This window comes from Salvia hispanica, chromosome 1 (genome assembly GCF_029641045.1).
Source record: "Salvia hispanica isolate PSC_SH4W2 chromosome 1, Shi_PSC_v1, whole genome shotgun sequence".
Taxonomy (NCBI): Eukaryota; Viridiplantae; Streptophyta; class Magnoliopsida; order Lamiales; family Lamiaceae; genus Salvia; species Salvia hispanica.
The window spans coordinates 11,164,723-11,187,993 of record NC_142692.1 but is presented as its reverse complement, the minus strand read 5'-3'; the positions used below and the strand labels follow the sequence as shown (position 1 = coordinate 11,187,993).

Genomic DNA, 23,271 nt, shown 5'->3' with positions numbered 1-23,271 from the left:
AGATGCTACTAACCTCGATATTTTGAACTTTTTTTTTCTCTAATAGATGTTTAGTTTAGTTGATTTTAAGCAGAGATGCTTGCTTTCGACGGAAAAGTAAGCCAATGGAAATGGAAATGTCGAATCCCAAAATACCAACCCATGTGGAAAACAGCTGATTAGACGACTTAAATATACACCAAAGAAGTAAGTTCCCAACACCTCAAAATATAACTAAACAACAACACACAATTGTTTAATTTAAGAATCCAATTAAATAAAACGAAGATTCAGCTGATGATACTTGACTATGACAACAAACCTACCAAAAAGGTTGTCAAATAACCAAATTCATTAGTAATAAAGAGTTAATCCTATACTCAACATTCAGCATTTTTTTTTCAAAAAAATGTCCTCAACTCATATTTCTATTTAAAAACGATTGACTTTGAAAAAAATGTCACTTCACCTGAATTTTAGGAATTAGAATTGTTGTCCTCATCTAACTTAGTTAAAATATAATTCATCTAAGAATTGAACGAGTGGACACCTCAATTTACCGCCGGTTTCTGTAAATATAACCTTTTGGGGTGGAGAGTTTGTAAAGTCAATGATAATTTTGAAAAAAAAGGTTGAAAGTTGGAGGGGCAAAATATGATTAAGTCATTATTAAATCATATGCTGAAATGAGAGGAATTAAGATAAAATGAGATGTGAGAGGTGATGATATCAAGTATCAAGTGTGGACCATATTATAAGATGTTGTCAGTCCTAAATAGTATACATGCTTTGTAACCCAAACCCACCCCACCAGAGAGAGCCTATAAAAGAGCAGCATTTCCACCTGCGGTGTTGTATAGTCCATATTAAAAAAGTGTTGAGTTTGAGGTAGAACTAGTGTTACAAAATTGTAAGTAGGGTAGGTAGATAGAAATGGCATCAAGCTCCATGAAGTGGAGTGCTAAGGAGAATAAGGATTTTGAGAAGGCGTTGGCGGAGTTCGGGGAGAACAGCCCGGACCGGTGGGTCAAGGTGGCGAGGGCGGTGGGCACGCGCACACCGGAGGAGGTGAAGGCCCACTATCAGATCCTCCTCGAAGATGTGAAACATATTGAGAGCGGCAGAGTGCCCCTTCCCACACACTGGAATGGCTCCAGCTCCGACGAGGTACCCACATTCTTCTTATACTATTTCAATTTTTTATTCTTTTTCAAGACACACAAATTACATCATTTTTCACATATATATATGGTGGATATTTAGGAAATTTAATTATTTATGCAGGATGAGAAGCCGAAAGTGGGTTGATGGAGTGGCGGTGTTTCGATGTAGTAGTGAAACAATTAATTAAAGGTGGATCATATATATATATATAGGCATGTTAATGTGGGAAATTGGAATTATGTAAGCCTTGATGATTTGGTATTGGCCAACTTGCATGTACTTTCAACTTATTTATGTATTAATATAATATATTATTCAAATTACAAAATTGAAGTCGTAGCTAGATCTTAAATTGCAAATTACCACTAGTGGGCGTCGCAAGAACAAATGGAAACCTATATATTTAGTTGTACTTTTAATTAGGAGATTCGAATCTTTAGTCCCAGGTAGTGTATATTTGGTTGTTGCCTGACACTGTAAATATATAAAAATGTTTCTGCTCGTACTTAAAATAGATAAAAATAATACTCCTCCTAACAAGAAACAAACATGTTACTGGGTTTTCTCCTCCTAACAAGAAACACTACAATTCAAACCATCTATATATAAATTTATTAGTACAATAAATTTCTTCCTTCTTTTTCCTCCTCCAACATTGTATATGCATTGGCAGTGTAGAGAGTAAAATAAATTACCCAAAATTTCATTTTCCTGTTTTAAATTTTAAATTTATTTTTTCAAGAAACACAAGAATGATAAATACGACGATTATTTGAAGGATAACAAGAGCTTTAAATACATGAATTATTCCCCCTATCACGAACCAAAGCCCACGTCCATTTTATCCTAAGCCCTGTATCTATTAACGATTGGGCTGCTACTTTTAACCGTGCACCACTCATCATTGGTCTCGGCCCGTATTCTTGCTCATTCAAAAAGTATTTAATTCCTCCGTCTGTCATTAAATATCTAATATAACTATATTGGGATGATACTATGATAGAGACTCGACCATAACACAAGATAGCACAAGTGCAAAACACGCAGACGAACTGAGCAACGAGGAGAGTGATGGACGAAGAAGCAGAGAAAGAAACAGAGCTCAGGGAAGGAATGATCGACCAAAGCGTCGGGCGCCCAGGCCCGCGAAGTATGGAGATTTCGTCACTTATTAGAGCTGGAAGCATATCTTGAAGAATTATCTTTATTTTGTTTTTATTTCCATAATTACCAAACTTATGTTTAGAATAGATTTGAGTCAATCTTCTCGGGTTTTCTTCTTGATTCTTTCCCGAGTCGTACGTCCGAATCAAGTAGGGGGAATTCTATAAATACTATAGAATTCCCATAGATCGAGTCATCGAGAAATAAGAAATAAAATTCTTTTCCTCGAAACCCTACTCCTTGCAATTCATATTTCCACCGTCCCTTTTTTTTCTGCCAATTCTTCACGTTCCAAAACAGGTGCTCCATCGCCGATAGGACTTAGCGCCTATCATCTGGTGCGTTCATTGAGTTCTCTTCCTCTCTACCATCCAACCATGTCTTCGATTGATGCCAACACTTCGTCCGGCGAGAACCCCCCAACAGTTTACACCAACGAAGAACTCACCCAACTGTTCTTCGACTTGAAAATCCGTTACGCAGGCTATGATAAGAAGTTGAACTCCAATCAGTTTGATTTGGAGGCTTTTTCGCGACGTCAGGAGGCCACTAATCGAAAGCTTGAGGAGAGCATGGCCCTCTTGATCAATGCGAGTCTGAAACAGGGGTCCACGACGAAGACTGATACCGGACCGGGACCCCCACGGTGGAAACTCCCTCCATCCATCGTGGTTTCTCCAGCGGGCGTCGAGGCTGAGACGCTGCCCAAAGTCAAGCCCGAAGCACCGCGTTTCAATGGTGAGAACGTGACGGAGTGGATCCGCAAGATCCAACGCTACTACAACCATTACTTTACACCACTCCAGTATCAGATTTACTTGACGTCCTACCTTTTTGACCACCCGGCCTCTAGCTGGTTGACTTATTGGGAGGATAATTGCGCTCACAAGACTTGGGAACAGTTCTTGATCGCGGTAAAACAACGCTTCGACCCGGACCTTTATGTGGACCATGTGGGTTGCTTGGCTGAACTTCGTCAATCTACGACTGTGGAGGCATACCAAACGGAGTTTGAAGAGGTAATGCAGAAGACGACGGCGATAGGCGAGGAAACTCTTATCTCATTGTTTATCGCCGGGCTTCAGGACCCGATGAAACATGAGTTACTGACGCGTCGCCCAGCCTCCTTGGGTGAGACCTTTACCATGGCTCAGCGTACAGCCGCCTGCCATAGGCTATCCTCTGCTTCGACTAAACCGCAGCATCGCCCGAGCTGGCCCCTCCGGGATGCCCGACCGCGACAACAGCAGCAGCAACCCACTGCACCGCCAATGACACCCCAGGCGACGCAGGGTCGACCCCTTCCGAATGGACAACCCCGAGAGAACTTACCAGTCGTGTGGATTTCGAAGGCGGAACGCGACGAAAGGACTCGTAGAAACTTGTGCTGGTACTGCCCCGAGAAGTACACACGCGAACATGTATGTGCAACTAAGTTCTATGCCCTCATCGGTGCTGACGACGAGGATGATTTTTTTGACGGCGATAACCCAATTGAGGAATTGGACGGGGAGACAATGGTGATCACGGGCGACGTTTCTAGCGTCCATGTTATTGGTCCAAGGATCAAACCACGATCTATTCGTCTGAGGGGCCTTGTGAATGGATCTGAACTATCCGTACTGATCGATGGTGGCAGTACACACAACTTCATCAAGCCCACCATCGCTGAACAGCTAAGTCTCTCAATTCAATCTGTCACACCTTTTCGTGTCTTTGTTGGCAACGGTGCTTCCCTGCGTTGCGATTATGTGTGCCTGCAAACTCCTATTATTCTGCAGGGTCATACCTTCTACATTGATCTTTTTCTTTTATAGGTCGAGGGCCCTGATGTGATACTAGGGGTCCAATGGCTTCAAGATCTTGGAGATGTTACCAAAAACTACCGTGATCTAACTATGAAGTTTGACTGGGCAGACAGTCGGGTGTGCTTGACCGGAGAGGGCGCCCAGCCACGGCAGATATCCTATAATAACCTCTTCTCTCTTATTGGTCAGGAGCCAGACTGTGAGGTGTTTGAATTAGTGACTACAGCAGAGTAAAATTTGCCCCCCGCGGCCCCGATGGAACAACCAGCCACTGATGCTCTAATCACCGCCGTTATCGAGTCTTTTGACTCTGTGTTCTCGCTGCCTACGTCCCTTCCACCACCAAGGAAATGGGACCACAAGATTCACTTGCCTGAGGGTACTCGGCCCATCAATGTCAAGCCATACCGGTATCTTTATTTTCAGAAGGCGGAAATTGAAAGACAAGTCAAGGAAATGTTAGCTCAGGGGGTTATTCAAACGAGCACGAGTCCGTTCTCCTCGCCGGTGTTGCTAGTGCGCAAAAAGGATGGCACTTTTCGCTTTTGTGTTGATTACAGAGCCTTGAACGCTGCGACGACGCCTGATCACTTCTCTATCCCGACTGCGGATGAGCTGTTTGACGAGCTGAGCAAGGCTCGGGTCTTTTCGAAACTGGATTTGCGATCGGGTTACCACCAAATCCGCATGGATGTCGCGGATATACATAAGACCGCTTTCCGAACTCACGACGGCCATTTTGAGTTTTTGGTAATGCCATTCGGACTGACGAACGCGCCTTCCACCTTCCAAGCGGCAATGAACAGTATTTTCCGTCCCTTCCTACGTAATTTTGTGATTGTTTTCTTTGACGATATTCTCATCTACAGCGCTTCGATGTCCGATCATGCAAGCCATTTGGAACAAGTGCTCCATATTCTGCACATTAACTGCTTCTATGTTAAACCTTCCAAGTGCTCTTTTGGGGTCTCAACTATTGATTATTTGGGGCATATCATTGCCGATGGGGAGCTGCGCGCTGATCCCTCAAAAATTGCCGCGATGACGGCGTGGCCTACTCCCTCTACGGTGAAGCAGCTGCGAGGTTTTCTGGGTTTAACGGGGTATTACCGCCGTTTCGTCAAGGATTATTCTTTGATCGCTGGGCCACTCACAGATTTATTGAGGAAGGATTCTTTCCAATGGAGTCCAGCTGCAGAGGCCAGTTTCACGGCTTTGAAGAAAGCCATGACAGAGGCACCCGTCCTCCACCTCCCTGATTTCGATTTGCCATTCATTATTGAGACAAATGCGTCGGATTATGGCATCGGAGCGGTTTTGCTACAACAAGGTCACCCGCTGGCATTTTTTAGTAAGAAATTGGGTCCGAAACGAAGGGTCGCTTCCACCTACCATAAGGAGTTATACGCGATTGTTGAGGCCGACCAGAAATGGAGGCAATACCTCTTGGGCCGAGAATTTATTATCCGGAGCGATCAAAGGAGTCTCAAGGATTTACTTTCGCAAATTGTTCAGACACCGGATCAACAATTTTACATCCGGAAGCTAATGGGTTTCAAGTTTCGGATAGAATACAAATCTGGTGCTTCAAATAAAGTGGCTGATGCTTTATCTCGCAGAGAGACGGAGGAGCTGATGAATGTGGCGACGGTACTAACACTCTATACCAGACCATCGCCGTCCATTATGGGACGCATCCAAGCGGAGAACAACGACCTGCCCGATTTGATTGAGCTCCACAAAGCCGTAGCGGATGGTTCGGCTCCAGCGCACATATCAGCCGCTGGGGGGTGTTGTTTTTCAAGCGTCGAGTTTATTTGAGCAGGGATTCCTCGGCACTAATGGATATATTGGAGGAGGTTCATAGTTCTAATATGGCTGGTCACCCTGGCGAGAAGCGCACATTTGATCGTGTGGCGACCAGTTTTTATTGGCTGGGAATGCGGAGTGATGTTCGGCGTTTTGTAGCAGCATGCGCCGTGTGTCAGGCAACGAAGTACACCACTGACAAACCCTCGGGACTGCTGCAACCTCTCCCTATTCCCGACTCTGTATGGACCGCGGCTTCGATGGATTTCATTGTCGGCCTACCACCCTCCCACGGTTACACAACAATCATGGTTGTGGTCGATCGGTTGTCTAAATATGCCCATTTCGGGGCTCTGCAGCAGGCTTTTGATGCTCCGAAGGTAGCCAAACTTTTTGTCAACTCGGTTGTCAAGCTCCATGGGTTTCCAGAGAGATTGTTGTCAGACCGGGACGCGATTTTTATGAGCGAGTTTTGGACAGAGCTCCTGACGTTGAGTGGCACAAAATTGCAGTTCACCACAGCGTATCATCCACAAACGGATGGCCAATCCGAAGTTACAAATAGAGGCCTCGAGCAGTATTTGCGTGCCTTCACCTTTGAGCAGCCGAAGAAGTGGTTCGAATATCTTCCATGGGCTGAGCTCGCAATGAATTGTAGTACAAATATTAGCATCGGCATGTCACCATTCAAAGTTTTATATGGTCGTGACCCGCCGAACATTTTTGGCACACCTGCAGCACCAGCAAAGAATGCGGAGGTGGCCCGGAGTTTGGCTGATCGGACTGATTTGTTAGCTCTCCTAAAGAGAAATCTGGCACATGCTCAAGAGAAGATGGTTGAGTCAGCGAACAAGCATCGGAGGGACTTGGAGTTTCAGGTTGGGGATAAGGTTCTCCTCCGTTTGCAGCCATATCGCCAGGTCTCTGTGGGACGTCCTATTTCTGCCAAACTTGCCGGCCGTTTTTACGGCCCTTATGTGATCACGGAGAGAATTGGGAAAGTGGCGTACCGCCTTCAATTACCGTTGGGGAGCCGCATCCACGACGTGTTCCATGTCTCGCTTCTCAAGCCTTTTGTTTCACCCCTCGCAGAGTCGGCATCTCAACAGCTACCGGCTGACTTCAACAAGGGCCGCCCAATTGATAGCCCGATCAAGGTTTCGGGGGAGCGGATGGTGATACAGAGTGGAGTTCCGCTGTGTCAATGGCTCATTCATTGGTCATCCGATCCGGCACATCCGAAGTGGGAATGTAAAGATGATATTTTGAAGCATTTTCCCTCAACTGACCTCGCGGACAAGGTCACTCTTAACGGGGGAGGAGTTGATAGAGACCCGACCATAACACAAGATAGCACAAGTGCAGAACACGCAGACGAACTGAGCAACGAGGAGAGTGATGGACGAAGAAGCAGAGAAAGAAACAGAGCTCAGGGAAGGAATGATCGACCAAAGCGTCGGGCGCCCAGGCCCGCGAAGTATGGAGATTTCGTCACTTATTAGAGCTGGAAGCATATCTTGAAGAATTATCTTTATTTTGTTTTTATTTCCATAATTACCAAACTTATGTTTAGAATAGATTTGAGTCAATCTTCTCGGGTTTTCTTCTTGATTCTTTCCCGAGTCGTACGTCCGAATCAAGTAGGGGGAATTCTATAAATACTATAGAATTCCCATAGATCGAGTCATCGAGAAATAAGAAATAAAATTCTTTTCCTCGAAATCCTACTCCTTGCAATTCATATTTCCGCCGTCCCTTTTTTTTCTGCCAATTCTTCACGTTCCAAAACAGGTGCTCCATCGCCGATAGGACTCAGCGCCTATCATACTATTAGATGTTTTATTTCACTTTTATTAAAAGTTATTATAAAATTAATATATAAAATATATGATTTACATTTCGCTAACTTTTTTATTCATTTTTCTTTATATTCTTGAACATGTGTTGAATCAAATTAAAATATTAATCCGAAGGCAGTATTTTCTCTTAAATATCAAAAAAAAATTTGAAAGGAATAAAATATAAATAAAAGCAATTAAAAGATAAAATGAATAAAATATTAACCATTATTACATATACCATACCAAACACACTAGTATATTAAAATCATCACAAACAAAAGACAAAGTGATCGTGCTAAATGAGAGAAAAAAAAATTCATGAGTACTAATAACGAATATTTTGAAATTAAAGTGGTAAAGATACCCCTCCCTTAAATTTCAAATACTACATTTCCACCAGGAGAGATAAATGGAAATATAAAGTCTTATAGCTACCGGTCTATCATATTTCCATGAAAAATCAAAAAATCATTATCTAGTGGGAAGGTATTTGAGAATGTATTATACTATGTTTTTTCTATTTTAAAAAGGTATTTATCTATTCATTAATAGAAAGGTAAAATCTTATAGCTACCATATTTGTCTTCTTTTCATAATAAATCATTCTCCAAGGAGAAATGTAGTATTTGAGAAGGTATCCTACCTATTTATTTTGGAATGCATGTTGTACTATTTTTAATTTTAGAAAATAATTTATCTTTTCTATATACATTTTCTCTTTAATTAGAATTTGTTATTTTTTAAAGTGTATATTTCCCTTTTTGAAAAAATAAATGGATGATATATCTTTTCTTTATATCTTATCTTCTTGGAGATGCTCTTAATATGACATACCATATCATCATGTCAACATGGTATACCTAGTCGACTAGTCCAATTAATTTTTACTCCTGAGCTCAGGTAGTCTAAGTCGCATTATACTATCGTATTTGTAATATATACTACTACTATTATTTTTCTTTTTATGAAAATACTCAACGATCTTCATTTTTTTATTTAAATATATATATGGAGTATTAAACAATTATAAGTTTCTATTCAAAATTTCATGCCATAGAAGAAAATGATCATGGGATGGATTAGATAATTATCTCACCTACTCATATAGTATATACAGAAGCCATGAAATGGTTGGCGGCAGCACCAAAGAGACCAACATAAGAGAATTTGTATAGGCTGTTGTCGTTAAATCGTTTTCCATACAAAGTTGGACCAAGAGAAGCCTACCAATTAAATTCTCCAACAATTTTCTTCTTACTACTGCTTCTTATTATATTGTTCCGTTTTCAAACTAGTTTTAGTTTAGTTTCAAAAGAATAGTTGTGTGGATTATAATTTTAAAATATGCTAGCAAAAAATACAAGGCAATACTCTCGCCTAATTATAATAATGATAATTAAGTAGTAAACATTAGTATTAAAAATATTGAACATTAAGAATAAATAAAACAACAAACAATAAAGATGCTGTCAGTTTGTTTTGCAAGTTTTAGCATGAGTACCTTGTAATGAATCCTATTATCTCACACAAAATAACCATAGAATAATATTAACTCTGAAACGTCAACATATTAACAACAAAATAAGTATATGTAGATTAACAGAAGAGAAAGATGAAGGCTAAAGCAAGAGCATGCTGCAATTCAGTACAACATTAAAACTAAGTAAAAAACTTATCCAATACCTATTTCTTCAAGTTAAAGCACATCAAAATGGTTGGTTTTATGTACCTCTCCGTCTTCTCATCTATACAATCAAATTTATTGCTTAGAAGACTCACATTTCTTCACCTAATCATAACTGACTGATGGCCTCTCACTCAGACCTCCTATAAAAAATACACAAACCAAAATCACAACATCACAAATTACTTTGCAAGGGAGTTTAAGCTTTAAGCAGATATGGGGAGAAGACATGTTTTTGTGTGGAATTTTGGTGCTTTTTTGTTGTGTTTTCTTCTTGGATTCGTCCAAGCTGCAGTCAAAACATACAACTTTGATGTTAGTACAAGATTATTATCATCACTTTGCATTTCTTATACACAGCTGATAATGAGAATATATATTCTAACTTTTTATTTTGTTTTTTAAATGTGTCAGGTTCAAGTGAAGAATGTAAGCAGATTGTGCCATGCAAAGCCAATAGTGACTGTGAATGGGATGTATCCTGGGCCGACGATCTACGTTAGAGAAGGCGATCGCCTCCGTATTAATGTTACTAACCATGCACAATACAACATGTCAATTCACTGGTGAAAAAGAAATCTCGAACCTAACCAACTCCATCAAGTTGTGTAATGATATTTTGGTCTGTATCACATGTTACTTATTATGATTTGGTAGGCACGGACTGAAGCAGTATCGCAACGGATGGGCAGACGGGCCAGCCTACGTAACGCAGTGCCCAGTTCAGACCGGGCAGAGTTACACCTATGATATGAATGTGACAGAACAGAGAGGCACATTATGGTGGCATGCACATATATTTTGGCTTAGAGCAACTGTTTATGGTGCTATTGTCATCATGCCTAAACAAGGGACTCCATATCCTTTCCCACAGCCCAATTCTGAGTTCAATCTAATCCTAGGTTCATTTGTGTTACTCAAATACAAGTTCTTCAATCAATGAGATCAGCATGATTATAGTGACAATGCTAAAAAAATTGATGTTTTTGTGGGGATGCAGGGGAGTGGTGGAATGATGATGTTGAAGAGGTTGTGAAGCAAGGGAAGAAACTAGGGTTGCCTCCTAAGATGTCTGATGCTCACACAATCAATGGGAAGCCAGGACCACTCTTCCCTTGTTCGGAGAAACGTATGTGCTTCGACACATTTCTATATTTTTCACCTCATTCTATAGGTGAAGGTGTGTGCGATCACAACTTTTGTGTTTGATTCTTGAAATGCAGATACTTATGCCATTGAATTCGAGCAAGGGAAGACGTACTTGCTGCGTATCATCAACGCTGCACTCAACGACGAGCTTTTCTTTGCCATCTCTGGGCACAGCATGACAGTGGTTGAGGTTGATGCAGTGTACACAAAGCCCTTTTCAACTGAGTCAATCTTGATCGCGCCTGGCCAGACCACGAACGTGCTTGTTCGAGCAAACCAAGCTGCAGGAAGATATTTCATGGCTGCAAGGGCTTTCATGGATGCAGGGCTTCCTATAGACAACAGGACAGCCATAGCCATACTGCAATACAAAGGCGTTCCAAACACAGTTATTCCAACCCTACCTCAGTTACCTGCTTTAAATGACACTTCCTCTGCTCTCACCTACAATGCCAACCTAAAAAGCCTAAACTCTCCTCGTTTCCCTTGCAACGTGCCACTAAAGGTCGACCGCCATCTCTTCTACACGATAGGGTTGGGAATCAACCCGTGCCCAACGTGCCAGAATGGGACACAACTCACAGCATCCTTAAACAACATCACTTTTGTGATGCCTCAAGTTGCATTGCTGCAAGCTCATTACTCATCCCTCAAGGGGGTTTTCACTACAGACTTCCCCGACCGCCCCCCAACACCCTTCAACTACACCGGTGCAACATTCACAAACCTTCAAACGACACAGAGCAAACTACCGAGGCTCAGCAAGATAGCATTCAACTCGACAGTGGAGCTAGTGTTGCAAGACACTAACCTCCTCTCTGTGGAGTCCCACCCATTCCATCTCCACGGTTACAATTTCTTCGTCGTTGGAACTGGGGTTGGGAACTTCGACCCCAAGAATGACCCTGCAAAGTACAACCTAGTTGACCCTCCTGAAAGAAACACAGTTGGTGTCCCAACTGGTGGTTGGACTGCCATAAGGTTTAGAGCTGACAATCCAGGTGAGTTACATATTACTTTTTTTAACATATTTCACTTATGTTAAACATTTGTTTCTCAAATACAAGATTTTTATTTGCTGTCATTACAAAAGGTGTCTGGTTCATGCACTGTCACTTGGAGCTTCATACTGGATGGGGCTTGAAGATGGCATTTGTAGTCGAGGATGGACCGGATAAAGATCATGCAGTTCGTCCTCCACCTAAGGATCTTCCACATTGTTAATCATTTTGGGGAGAAACTGTTTATTGCAAATTTTTTCTTGTTGTAAAATGCACGGGGAAAGACAATAATAAAATACAAAAAATCTTCTTTATGGAGTTATGCCAATTTCAACATATCCCTGCACAAGAAAATGAGTGTTTGCAAATGATGTCTGCTTAATATACTACACTTCTCAAGATATTATATTGAAAAAGTTGAAAATGGACATCATATATTTCTATCAACACTCAAAATTCTGGAAGCTATTGTATTCAACACAGTGAGTACATACATTCTTGAAAAACAGCAAAAAGATGAAATATAAAAAGAACAATAATCCCAATATAAGTGTGATCAGCTTCTCATGAAACCATGAATGATGAAAAGAAATCATCAAGGCAAAATTGCACTTCAATCCCTAAGCCTAAAAACCATTCTCAAAATTCAGAAGAAAATGGCAATGAGGCACACCAACATGAACACCAGCACCACAACTCCAATCCAACAGGCACAAGCCCTCCTCCTCTTCATCTGCTTAGCACGATCGAGCTCCTTCGTCCCGCCCCTCACATCCTTAGCAGCACTCACCACATTCTGCTCAATGTTATTCAAATTGTCAGCCTGAGCCTCAACCATCACAGCCATATCAAGAAAAACTTGATGCAGCTCAACCAAGCTCTTCTGCAAGTCTGTGACTGCCCCGTGCCTCTGCCTATTCTCTTCAAACAACTCCCCTTTCCCATCATCCAATATCATCTTCTCAACCATCTCATCGCTCGGCTCCTCCCCCGTGGCACTGCAATACCTCGCCTTAACCCCTTCCCTATGCTCCTGAACGATCCTCTCTCTCAAACACTGAAAATCATTCATCACCTCCTTCAATTTGATCCTCAATCCGTGTGTTACGCCGGTCCTCGTGCGATCCACGTGGCTCCCCTGTCGGTACTCCGCAGAGATGCTCCGATTAGCCACGTTGGACTTATCGAGGGATTCCAGCCGGGATTTGATGCTCTTGGCTTTTCTAAGCAGCGTGACCATGTCGGAGTTGATCTGATCCCTAAATCCTCGGAGGATTTTTGAGGTTTGGTTTGATTTGGAGTGTTCGTTGAGGTGTTGGAGATGGAGGAGGAGGTTGGTGATTTCGTCCATCTCGGACTTGACTGCGCCTACTTCTTCGAAGAATTTGGAGAGGTTTAATTCGTGGGAAGGGTCGAGTTGCCCCATCTCGAGATCCTTCATCGCTTGTTTCTTCAGATCGACGTAACTCAGAAACGACTTCGTCATTAGGTCATTCATCTTGCTGCTTCTGCACAAGACGATTATTGAAACGAGAAACGGAAATTAAGTAAATTTGTGTGAATTATTTTTACCAGTGAGATGAAATTGATTCGACGGTAGGAGCTTTTATGGTTGACTTGAACAGCAACCTGCAACGATTACAACCGGAACAATGTTGATATCAATAGAGAGTGCAATAAAAAGAACAAGTGCTCTGTAATGGAAGAATGGGAATTCAACCTTTTCGTAAAGAAAGGGATCGTGATCTCACACGATAGTGTTCCAAGGCAAGATTGGGAATTTTCCAAATTTAAATTCGGGAAGGAAATGAAACTATTTAATAGCCGTTGCGATTTTGCGTAACCCTATTTTGCCCGTTAGGGTGTGTCTATACCTAGTACTCCTAATCCTACAACATAGAGATGCTGTAGGTGATCCTCACTGCTAATACTCCTCCGTTTAATAAAAACGTTTTATTTTTCCATTTAATAAAAACATTTTATTTTTTTTCACTTGTTACGAAAAAATAATACTAATAAATAGTTAAAGTGGAAAAAATAAAGTATCATAGAGAATAATATACGAAAGACCACTCTACTTTTTCTTCACTCTAACTCTTTATTACTCCGCGAATAGAAGTCTCATTTATTTTTGGCACGGGTTTTAAGAAATGTTAAAAAAAATACATAGAAGAAAATTAGTTAAATATGAGTATCGTTTGTATATATTAATTTTAAATGATAGTATTTAATTTGAATGAGTTAGTGAAATTTTAGGACTATTACCATTACATCTATAGCAATGATGGCAGAAAGTTAGTGAAATATGGGGAAGTTTATGACCGGTTTCCAGTTACGTGAGGACCGTTTGGAAGACAAACGCTATATAGAAAGGCCCAGCCACAGCTTGCTTCATGGAGTTGTATTGTAGTATCCACTTTGTTTTCAATTTGCGGCCAAACTGTCCTTCGATAAAGCAGCTACACGAATGCATTGTTTCTTGATTGCTACTGGAGCACATTTTTAGTTGTAAGTATGCAGATCTCCTTCGGCATGTGAATTAAAAGTTATGTATGTAACGAAAAAAGATGAGCAAAGCTGTTTAAACACAACAGCCTCTCTCAACTAATGTTAATGTTAGAGGGATACATAAGCAAAAAAATAGTACTAGTGTTCTAGGTTTTCTCATTGTAAAAGTACCAAATAATGTTTTATTTTCTCAAGTAGAGCGATCGGTCCCTTAAAACCAACACAGAATCTTAAGTACTACTCCTAGGTTGATGAGTTTTTCCAAGTATAATATCTCATGCAATCAACAAAGAACCTGAAAATATATTTTAGAAATGGACGTGGACTAAACAACCCAAACACAATTTTACCAAAATTGCAGTTCACCTCAATCTCAAACAAATCTACTGTCCAAGACTCCAAATTGTCTTATCAAGACCAGGAATTTCTAAACCACTTTAATCTTTAAAAGCATTAGACAAGCAAAATTCAAAAATCAGACAGGGATGAGGCAAGATCACAATTAATCCTTGTTAAATTATATTAACCCTTTCAGAAGAAATTATAAAAAGCCAACGCGGCATATGTCAATAATTGGCAGGGACAAAAGCCGCCTCCACCTAGAAATACAAACCAAAGACAACACCTCTTTCAAATAACCAACTGCAGACCTAAAAGAAAGCAACGGAACAAAAACATGAAATAATAAAAAATGGGAAACATGACATTTAGGAGAACTCGAGAATTGTATGCTTAAGTAATAACATTACATATAGTAGTAAAAAGTAGACAACGAAACCTTAATATCTTTCAGTGTTGAAACACAATCATAAATGCTTAAAGAGACGGAAATCTAATTCGACAAAATCCCTCCCAGGCTCCACAATACCCATATGAAGCTACATCTAGGTGTTGGTTGCCCTGGTGTAAATTTGTTGGCTTGCATGAGCAGAGACCATTCTGATCAAACCTCTTGCCATCAACTCTCTGATGGCCTTCCTCGCAAGGGATCCACTAATCTGTTACATGAACAAACAAGTGATGAATAAGCAGAATTAATGTTGTAATCATCATTCAACAAATAACCCCATAGCATCTAGCATCCACTCAAACAGCTGATCAATAAGCAGAAAGGCAATCACAAAATATACATGGTCAAATATGCTTTCTCTATTGAATTGGGGTTAAAAATGATCAATTCTGAGGAAGTCAATCTGGAGTATAAATTAAGAATAAAAGAGAAATGATAGAAAACGTGAAATTCCATTTACATCTAGAGAAATCGTGATGTATATCCTTCTAAACCCCAACACGACATTCTAGCGACATAAACATGATCTATAATTAAAAAACTAACCACAGATGAAACAAAAACAATGAACCAAGACAATTGCGATCTCAACTACAGTCATATCAATTGAAATGAGAAATTACCCTGAGACGATCCGATAGAACGGAAGGAGTGATGAGCTTGTACTTGGGCGCCTCAGTCAGCAGCTTATCGTACGTGCCCTTATCGAACAAAACCATGTTGTTTACCTTCTCCTTTTGCTTTCCCTTGCTCCACTTCTGCAATAATTACAATTCCAACAAAATCAGATATCCGATACACAAGCAGAGATATCAAACTAAAAAAAAAGCACTCAAATAGATTGGTTATAACCTTCTTCTTCTGCTTGCCTCCGCCGGATTTCGCTGGCTTCGACGAGGGCGGGGGAGCCTTATCCTTCTTCGGCGCCTGCAAATCTCAAAAATAAAGCAGAATTAGCGATCATGGTAAGAGAAGAGAGCGGCGACGTAACGTACCATGGTTGAGGTTGTTGCGCGGCGGAGGATATCTGATTTAGATTTGGAAGACGTAGTTAGGGTTTTATTTGTGAACGCCCAAACTATCACTTCTTTTCCAAACGGGTTTAGGGTTAGAGATTGGCCCGTTAAAGTGCTTAATGGGCTTTCACGACCCCACTGTTCCTACTCCTTATCCTTTTCACTTTAATTCTAAAGCAAACTAGTATGAAACTGAAGCCCATTACCAAATTTAATTTCCAAGTTTATTTTAAATTTTACAAGTGCTTGTTCAAGCCCATTACCCAAATAAAATAAAATAAAAAAAGTGTATTTGCTCATTATATAAAGTTTACTAATGTTAAAAGCTTCTCCGATTAGTATACACTAGTCTTTGCATACACTAGAGAGAATACCATTTGATTATTGGGGTTTTCTTATGAATGTAAAAATAAAACCATTGTGTGATGTTGAACTTTTAATTTCACAACTTCCATCCATAGAATGATAGAATTGTCCACTTCCATTGTTTATGACTCTTTTAGCAGTTTGTGAAATAATTTCTTGATTATGACTTTTCTAAGTGCATCATGAACGCATGAATATGCCTCATTATAGTTTATTGTTAGTAAGATGCTTAACCATTATTTTAAACCCAGTGTGAAAAAAGACTGAAAAAGAAAAATTGGACAGCATATATTTGCAATGGAATCCAACTGAAAAATGCCTTAATCCACCGTGTACATCATTTATAAAAAATTATTTATGACAAAGTGAAACATGCATCCACTACTTGTTGTGTTGGTGCAGAATGGGCAAACCTTGATCTTGTGTAATAGTAGTATTATGCAAATTGAACATATGCCGCAAATTGCGCTCTAATTGGCCAACAGCAATAAATTCGACCCTTGAGAATTAGTACTCTACTGATTAGATCACCTCATTTGATTTGTGCATGTATATATCTCTCATTGCAAGCATATTACCTCATGTCACACAAGAATCTGATGATTTTCACTGAAATAATAACGAATCAAACAGTTTTAAGGGAATAATTAAAATACTAGATAGTACTCATGTTGTTTCCATACTTATTCACAGAATATAGACTTGGTAGTCAATTTATAATAGCAACTAGGTTATCTTTTACCTGTTTCCTTATCTCTTCCTTATGCCTTTTCAGAAGCATATACATTCATTATCACTTACAAATGTTTAATATTTTATTAGAAGCATATTATCTTCTAAGATCTTAAGATTAAGATTTAGGACCCAAACGTGCATGAACTCCACATTTGGAAATGTTTCATTTTCTTAAGAGTGAAGTAGCGTACACTTAGCATAATTTTAGCTATATATACTTTGCTGATGGTAAATTTTACCCTTTTTATTACAATAACTATGATAGACATTACTTTTATTACAGATATTTTTATTCTTTATTATAGTTTTACACAGAGAGAATAGTGAATTAAGAGCTAATCACAATAGCATTTCCTCTCTCTCAATTTAAACTTGACTGTAGTTGGTCGACCGTATAGACGTGTATTTATCTTTATTTTCATATTCATTATTATTGTGGTAAAAGATTGATTTTTTTTACTACTCCTACTTTGCAGGGTCTTGATTTAACCTTCCAATAATGCGTGGATAATTTCACCTCCACGTGTAACTCTCTCAAATGTTGATGCTTTCATCTTATAAGAGATAATGATGATCACCCTTATATAATTAATGAACAGATTAAATTTCATCAAACTGGATTATAAATTGTTAATTAATTCCTTGAGTTAGTAATATTGCTAGTTTAAATGTCAATAAGTACTATTAATTCAATGCATGATGTTAACCAGTATACAATTTCCCAATAAGTGTTTACAAATTACTCCCATCTACATTTCATAAAAATAAAAATAAGGATGTTTTCTTTTTCTGACGTCTGTCCTATAAAAATAGCATATTATTCTAAAAATATTATGCAATTCATGGCCAATTTGAACTACTCGATAAATAATTGCAACCTAAATTTTTTTAACCAATTATGAATAAGAGTTTATAATAACTTTATATATTTCGATTCATTCATTTTTCTTCCTAAGTAAGAAATTGCCACGTATTTCCTCTTTTTGTTCTGAAAAACTAACATTCAGACCCACAACTAATAATGGTCTACAATTGCCCTCCAAAAAGCTAGTTATCCAACTGCAATGAGGAGATCTGGGAGAATCGACAAAATAAAAAATATGGATAATTTTGTTATATTGTGTTAGTAATTGGATATTTAGTCAAGTTTTTTTTCTATTGGAGTTTCTTTTAATCTGATTATATGTGTATGTTTACTACATTAACTCTATAGTGATATAGTCACCAAATAATTTATACGAACAACATAAAAAGGTTGAAATAACATGATTCATATCAGTGCTTGTTGAAAATTAATCTGAAGTTGTTAAGTTGAAAATCATTATTTGCAAAAACAATGTAGTACTTCCTTCGTCCATGATTAAATCTTATATCTGACCGTTGCGAATTTTAAGAAATTATTTGACTTTATAAAAAGTGGGATAAAATTTTTAGTAATGTCGGTCATACTTTTATGATAAAATATGAGTAGAATGAGTTAATGGAATATTGGACCCACTTATCAACTTTAGTAAAAGCGAAATGAGATAGTTAATGTGGACGGATGAAAAGGAAATATGAAATATTTAATGGCGGACGGAGATAGTAAATCTTTCAATTTGCAGCACTGCAGCAAGAGTGCATAACGCAGGAGTGTATAACGATGCAATGGATATTTTGTTGTAGTATTTTGATAGAGTTTTTTCCCGAGTTTATATATTGCGAATTTCACATTTGGTCAAGAATTTGATTTACAAGGCAATTTTGTCCATTCACGCCAAAATGAACAGTTTTTAACTTTGTAAACAGTTTAAGTAAAATGAGTATTTTAACGGAGTATCTATTAAAATTAAAAGTGAATATTTTCGTAGATGTTAAAAAAAAGGCTAAGTCTATTTTTTATATTCCATTATTAATGATATTAATTTGTAGGAGTATTTCTAAATATACCATTCGCATTTCGAAAAGAATTTTCGAGTGTTTCAACAGAAATTAAGGGATGGAAATAAAAGTGTCATAATAAAATAAATTATTAAGTAATTTGACATCAACTTAGTGATGAAGTGCGTTATATTGCTAACTTTTTAAGTTGCTAACTCTGCTAACTCATCAATGCAGTGTATTAAAAATATCGACACGGTGACATTAAAATGTATATTGAAATGTCAACAAAATTATGTGTTGACATTTTTAATACAATGCATTGATAAATTAACAGAGTTAACAATTTAACAAAGTTAACAATTCATCATACCTCACTTAGCGATACTATTATCTTTTGAGTCTGAAATTGTATCTTATTTTTTAAAATATAAGTAATTCTGTCTTTATTTTGTATTCCAAAAGATAAACTGTTTATAGTGACATACTAATCATGTGTACGAGTTGTAAATCGACCACCACTCCTAATTATAAGTATTTATTTATCGACATAATTGGATTTATTAATCAACATTTATTAATAATCTATATTTTACAAATCATGATTTGAAGTTTAGCTCAATGGCAGTGGAAAAAATATTTGTGGTCGTTGTAACGTTAGTAGTATTTAAATCAACTGATCAACATCACTGATCAATTTTATTTTTATCGTTGGCTTTACTTTAACTAAAAGTAAAAGTCTACTTTCGGAATGCAAATCTTAATTTAAAACATTGATTTAGGACTTGAACCATGAACGTGGCAATTTATCTGATCTCTTCACCACTCACTTATAATGCATTTTACTAATATTTTAGTGTGGTAATTAGAATTTAAAAGCTAATATTGGATCTGTCGCGATCATTTAATCTATCATTGCCTGAGAACTATACGATCAAATTAATATGTGGAAGCTTCCACACAAGAAATGTTATTTTTTACTAGTATATTAGTTGAACTATAGAAAATATGCATATTATTTCTCTCTAAAGAATGATAAAATTAAAAACTGATGAAACCAAAAGTAAAAAACGGGATCATATTAAACACGATCGATCTTTCGTTGTACTATAAATTATAATTATTGCATGTATTCACTATTCATCAGTGATACATGGTCGTCTCTTCACTCCTGATATTGCCTATCGGTAAAGTACTATTATGGGCCACTCACCCCTTAAAAGGTCTCATAAAGAGGAGGATTACCCATTTTTAATATGGTATCAGAGCGGACTCAAGCCGATGATGGATCTTTTCTCTTTATCTCTTCTCTAGTCTATTCACGTGATGGAAGTCCGATGTGTCATTCCGGCCCACACATGAGGAGACGTGTTAAAATTCTAATATCTCGTCCCACATCAATCCATAACATATGCCTTGTGTCCGTGCAAGCCACTAATGATTATTGGTAGAAAATCGATGTGAGCTATAGAAAGCTGGCCATAAGCAGGAGATGAGACGAAGAAAGAGTGAGAGAGTTGATAATTGATATATATGGAAGGGATTTTCATTAATGATTGATTATGATTTTGAGAGTATGGGTTGTGTGTCTAGGCGGTGTTTGGTTTCGTAGATAAAATAGTATCGAGATATACTCAAAGATAATTTTAGTTGAAGTGGATTGGCTATGACAAATTATTAACATAATTATCCATCTGGTATTGAGTTGTGAGATTCAATCTTATGACTCAAACACACTATATTTTATAAACAATCTTGCAAACTGAACAATCTCATAGTGGTTCAAAATATTAGTACTATGCAGTATATGTGTATCATGTGTGTATGCATAAACGTGGAGTGAGTTTAGGATTTAATATATGAACAATCTCATAGTGTTTGGAAATTTTAGTACTATGCAGTATATGTGTATCATGTGTGTATGCATAAACGTGGAGTGAGTTTAGGATTTAATATATGAACAATCTCATAGTGTTTGGAAATTTTAGTACTATGCAGTATATGTGTATCATGTGTGTATGCATAAACGTGGAGTGAGTTTAGGATTTAATATATGAACAATCTCATAGTGTTTGGAAATTTTAGTACTATGCAGTATATGTGTATCATGTGTGTATGCATAAATGTGGAGTGAGTTTAGGATTTAATATATGAACAATCTCATAGTGTTTGAAAATTTTAGTACTATGCAGTATATGTGTATCATGTGTGTATGCATAAACGTGGAGTGAGTTTAGGATTTAATATATGAACAATCTCATAGTGTTTGAAAATTTTAGTACTATGCAATATATGTGTATCATGTGTGTATGCATAAACGTGGAGTGAGTTTAGGATTTAATATACTGGAGTACTATTTAATGGTCTATCATTCCATTTTCTAATAATGCCACATATGACATGTTTTGGTACCAATAAATCAAAAGGTCTAATTAGTATTGTTGAAACTTAGTATTCAGTTGGAATGTGATTAATTTTTAATACAATTTATATTTATAAATATATTTTGTATTTATATAGTACTACTATTAAATTATTAGTATTCGCACAATCGAGCACTACATATACTAGTAAAGATAAAACAAGAGATAGACCCACCACGTACACTTGAAACGAAAGTAAAAGAAGGAAAAATAAATCAAAACCACTACTAACTGATTAAAGTAAATTCAAATTCAAAAGAAACAGATTCTACACACACGCATAATTTCCTCTCCCTATAAATATCCATCACTCACCTCAACCCTTTTCCCCATTACTCAAAATCTCATCGAAAATAAAAATAAAATTCATTTCATCTTTACGTTCAAATAGATAGACTACTCTTCCTCTGTGTATCCAGTGATACATAAGGAAAACAAATGGATTCAATCAAGTTCGAGAACGTAAAGATGGAGAAAGCAAACGCGATTTCAAAGTATCGCAGTGTTAAGAGAATCACGACTTTGTTTCGCGTGGTGGAGCTGCTCTTCTTCGCGATCGTCGTGTCTAGGTTTTCGACGGCGCTGCCTCTGAAGCTTTCCGGGGAATATTTCCGAGCAATCTCACTCGCTCTAGTCAGCCCCCGATTCGTTTTCCTCCTCGGAAACGCGATCGTAGTTGTCCTGTTTTTCAAATCGGGGCAGTTTTCGGCACAGGAAGGCGAGGGGATCGCCGATTTCTACGAGGAGTTCGTCGAGAAATGCCGGAAGAATGAGGAGAAGAAGGTTTTCGATGATTGCAAAGTGATTTCGACGAAGATGTGCAGGAGCAGCTCCGAGAAGTTGGTGGTGCATGGCGGCCGTAAGCTGACGCGGAGCAAGACAGAGGACTGCCATACCCGGCAGAAGACGGCGGCAGCAGAGGAGATGAGTAGCGAAGAGTTCCGGCGAACGGTGGAGGCGTTCATCGCCCGGCAGCAGAGGTTTTTGAGGGAAGAAGATTGAATTCTTATCTCCACCTTTTCCCTGTATGAAGGGATCTTTCTTTTTTGCCCCTTTTCAATAATTTTATAGTTAAAACTTTAAAGTAGTTAAGTACTGTTTCAGCATAAAAAATACTAGCACTACATTTGTAAATATGTAGATGACTTTGGATCACGATCGACTTCACCTTCTATAATTTGGTGAGGTTGAGTGTGTAGTATTCGATGTCTAAATTACTGTAAATAAAAAGTTATTAAAGGGATTAAAGGGAGTATCATTTAATACCTTTTAAATGCTTCTTTCATTTTTTTTAAAAATCGATCTAATCAAACAAACTCCTCTGTGACCGTAATCTTGTAATTTCATGAAACTCGCGTTAGAGTGCTGGGGAACTAATGTTAAAGATGAAAAATAAATAAATAAAATGTGCAAATGTAGAGAATAAACACTATGTTTACCATTTCTGAGCTCATCTTAAATTAAGAGTTAAGACGCAAGAAAAAGGAATAATTCCTCAGTAAGATATTATTTTCAATATGACGGACAAAGTCACCTCATTGCATATATGCTCTAACTTCTATCATCCAACTTTAATCATAAATGACACACGCACACATATAGAGAAATATAGCCGAGACCAGATAAAACCGATAATCCTACGCTTGAATACATTAAATTTATTTGATTGTGTTAACAAAAAAAAAAACAAGTTAATATTGGGAAAGGCAGAAACCCACAATATGTTCCTTGAATCTCTTTGCAGCAGTTCTCCAATGCTACAAGAAAAGTTAACGAAAAAAAGAAAATAGCATATTGACTCCACTCCATTAAATCTCAGTATGACAGTAATATGCTCATTTACAGGTCCATAAATTTCTTACACAAATTCAAAAAAAAAATAATCAAATGAAGGATAAATAATCACATCGTCCAATTGTCTAGTACTTTACAGACTAGTTTTTATCTTTTTGGATACCTACTTTCCACGACAAT

The 23,271-nt window shown here is 38.1% G+C and overlaps 5 protein-coding genes and 1 pseudogene across 6 annotated transcripts; 4 read left to right on the top strand and 2 right to left on the bottom strand.

The window, feature by feature from the left end:
• Positions 1-837: 837 nt before the first annotated feature.
• LOC125222872 (protein RADIALIS-like 4) lies at positions 838-1,471 on the top strand. Its single transcript, XM_048125720.2, has 2 exons — positions 838-1,146; positions 1,264-1,471. Exons 1-2 carry the CDS (start codon positions 913-915, stop codon positions 1,285-1,287), a joined length of 258 nt encoding a protein of 85 aa, XP_047981677.1. The 5' UTR covers positions 838-912; the 3' UTR covers positions 1,288-1,471.
• Positions 1,472-2,684: 1,213 nt separating this feature from the next.
• LOC148933235 (uncharacterized) lies at positions 2,685-4,349 on the top strand (annotated as a pseudogene).
• A 5,266-nt stretch (positions 4,350-9,615) lies between these two features.
• Positions 9,616-11,927, top strand: LOC125222870 (laccase-11). Its single transcript, XM_048125717.2, has 6 exons — positions 9,616-9,764; positions 9,864-10,015; positions 10,107-10,351; positions 10,450-10,578; positions 10,673-11,599; positions 11,692-11,927. Exons 1-6 carry the CDS (start codon positions 9,666-9,668, stop codon positions 11,820-11,822), a joined length of 1,683 nt encoding a protein of 560 aa, XP_047981674.2. The 5' UTR covers positions 9,616-9,665; the 3' UTR covers positions 11,823-11,927.
• Positions 11,928-11,972: 45 nt separating this feature from the next.
• Positions 11,973-13,470, bottom strand: LOC125222871 (syntaxin-112). Of its 2 annotated transcripts, XM_048125718.2 has the most exons (3): positions 13,320-13,470; positions 13,172-13,228; positions 11,973-13,107 (listed from the first exon to the last, which is right to left on the bottom strand). In XM_048125718.2, exon 3 carries the CDS (start codon positions 13,095-13,097, stop codon positions 12,246-12,248), a length of 852 nt encoding a protein of 283 aa, XP_047981675.1. In that variant the 5' UTR covers positions 13,098-13,107; positions 13,172-13,228; positions 13,320-13,470; the 3' UTR covers positions 11,973-12,245. The 2 variants fall into 2 exon arrangements, with proteins under 2 accessions (XP_047981675.1, XP_047981676.1); XM_048125719.2 differs by having other exon boundaries at positions 11,973-13,228.
• Positions 13,471-14,789: 1,319 nt separating this feature from the next.
• On the bottom strand, positions 14,790-16,038 carry LOC125218798 (small ribosomal subunit protein eS25y). The gene is made up of 4 exons (XM_048120571.2): positions 15,893-16,038; positions 15,750-15,824; positions 15,521-15,655; positions 14,790-15,105 (listed from the first exon to the last, which is right to left on the bottom strand). The coding sequence occupies exons 1-4, from the start codon at positions 15,893-15,895 to the stop codon at positions 14,992-14,994; spliced, it is 327 nt and encodes a 108-aa protein (XP_047976528.1). The 5' UTR covers positions 15,896-16,038; the 3' UTR covers positions 14,790-14,991.
• Positions 16,039-21,624: 5,586 nt separating this feature from the next.
• LOC125221272 (uncharacterized) lies at positions 21,625-22,545 on the top strand. The gene has a single exon (XM_048123395.2). It carries the CDS (start codon positions 21,736-21,738, stop codon positions 22,297-22,299), a length of 564 nt encoding a protein of 187 aa, XP_047979352.2. The 5' UTR covers positions 21,625-21,735; the 3' UTR covers positions 22,300-22,545.
• Positions 22,546-23,271: the final 726 nt, after the last annotated feature.

Coding starts and splice junctions, on each gene's coding strand:
- LOC125222872 (XM_048125720.2), top strand. CDS start 913: ATGGCATCAAGCTCCATGAAGTGGAGTGCTAAGGAGAATAAGGATTTT. Junction 1,147..1,263: donor ATGGCTCCAGCTCCGACGAG/GTACCCACATTC, acceptor TTATTTATGCAG/GATGAGAAGCCGAAAGTGGG.
- LOC125222870 (XM_048125717.2), top strand. CDS start 9,666: ATGGGGAGAAGACATGTTTTTGTGTGGAATTTTGGTGCTTTTTTGTTG. Junction 10,016..10,106: donor TACAACATGTCAATTCACTG/GTGAAAAAGAAA, acceptor ATGATTTGGTAG/GCACGGACTGAAGCAGTATC. Junction 10,579..10,672: donor CTTCCCTTGTTCGGAGAAAC/GTATGTGCTTCG, acceptor CTTGAAATGCAG/ATACTTATGCCATTGAATTC.
- LOC125222871 (XM_048125719.2), bottom strand. CDS start 13,097: ATGAATGACCTAATGACGAAGTCGTTTCTGAGTTACGTCGATCTGAAG.
- LOC125218798 (XM_048120571.2), bottom strand. Junction 15,656..15,749: donor GAGGCAAGCAGAAGAAGAAG/GTTATAACCAAT, acceptor TAATTATTGCAG/AAGTGGAGCAAGGGAAAGCA. Junction 15,106..15,520: donor TTCTATCGGATCGTCTCAGG/GTAATTTCTCAT, acceptor TTCATGTAACAG/ATTAGTGGATCCCTTGCGAG.
- LOC125221272 (XM_048123395.2), top strand. CDS start 21,736: ATGGATTCAATCAAGTTCGAGAACGTAAAGATGGAGAAAGCAAACGCG.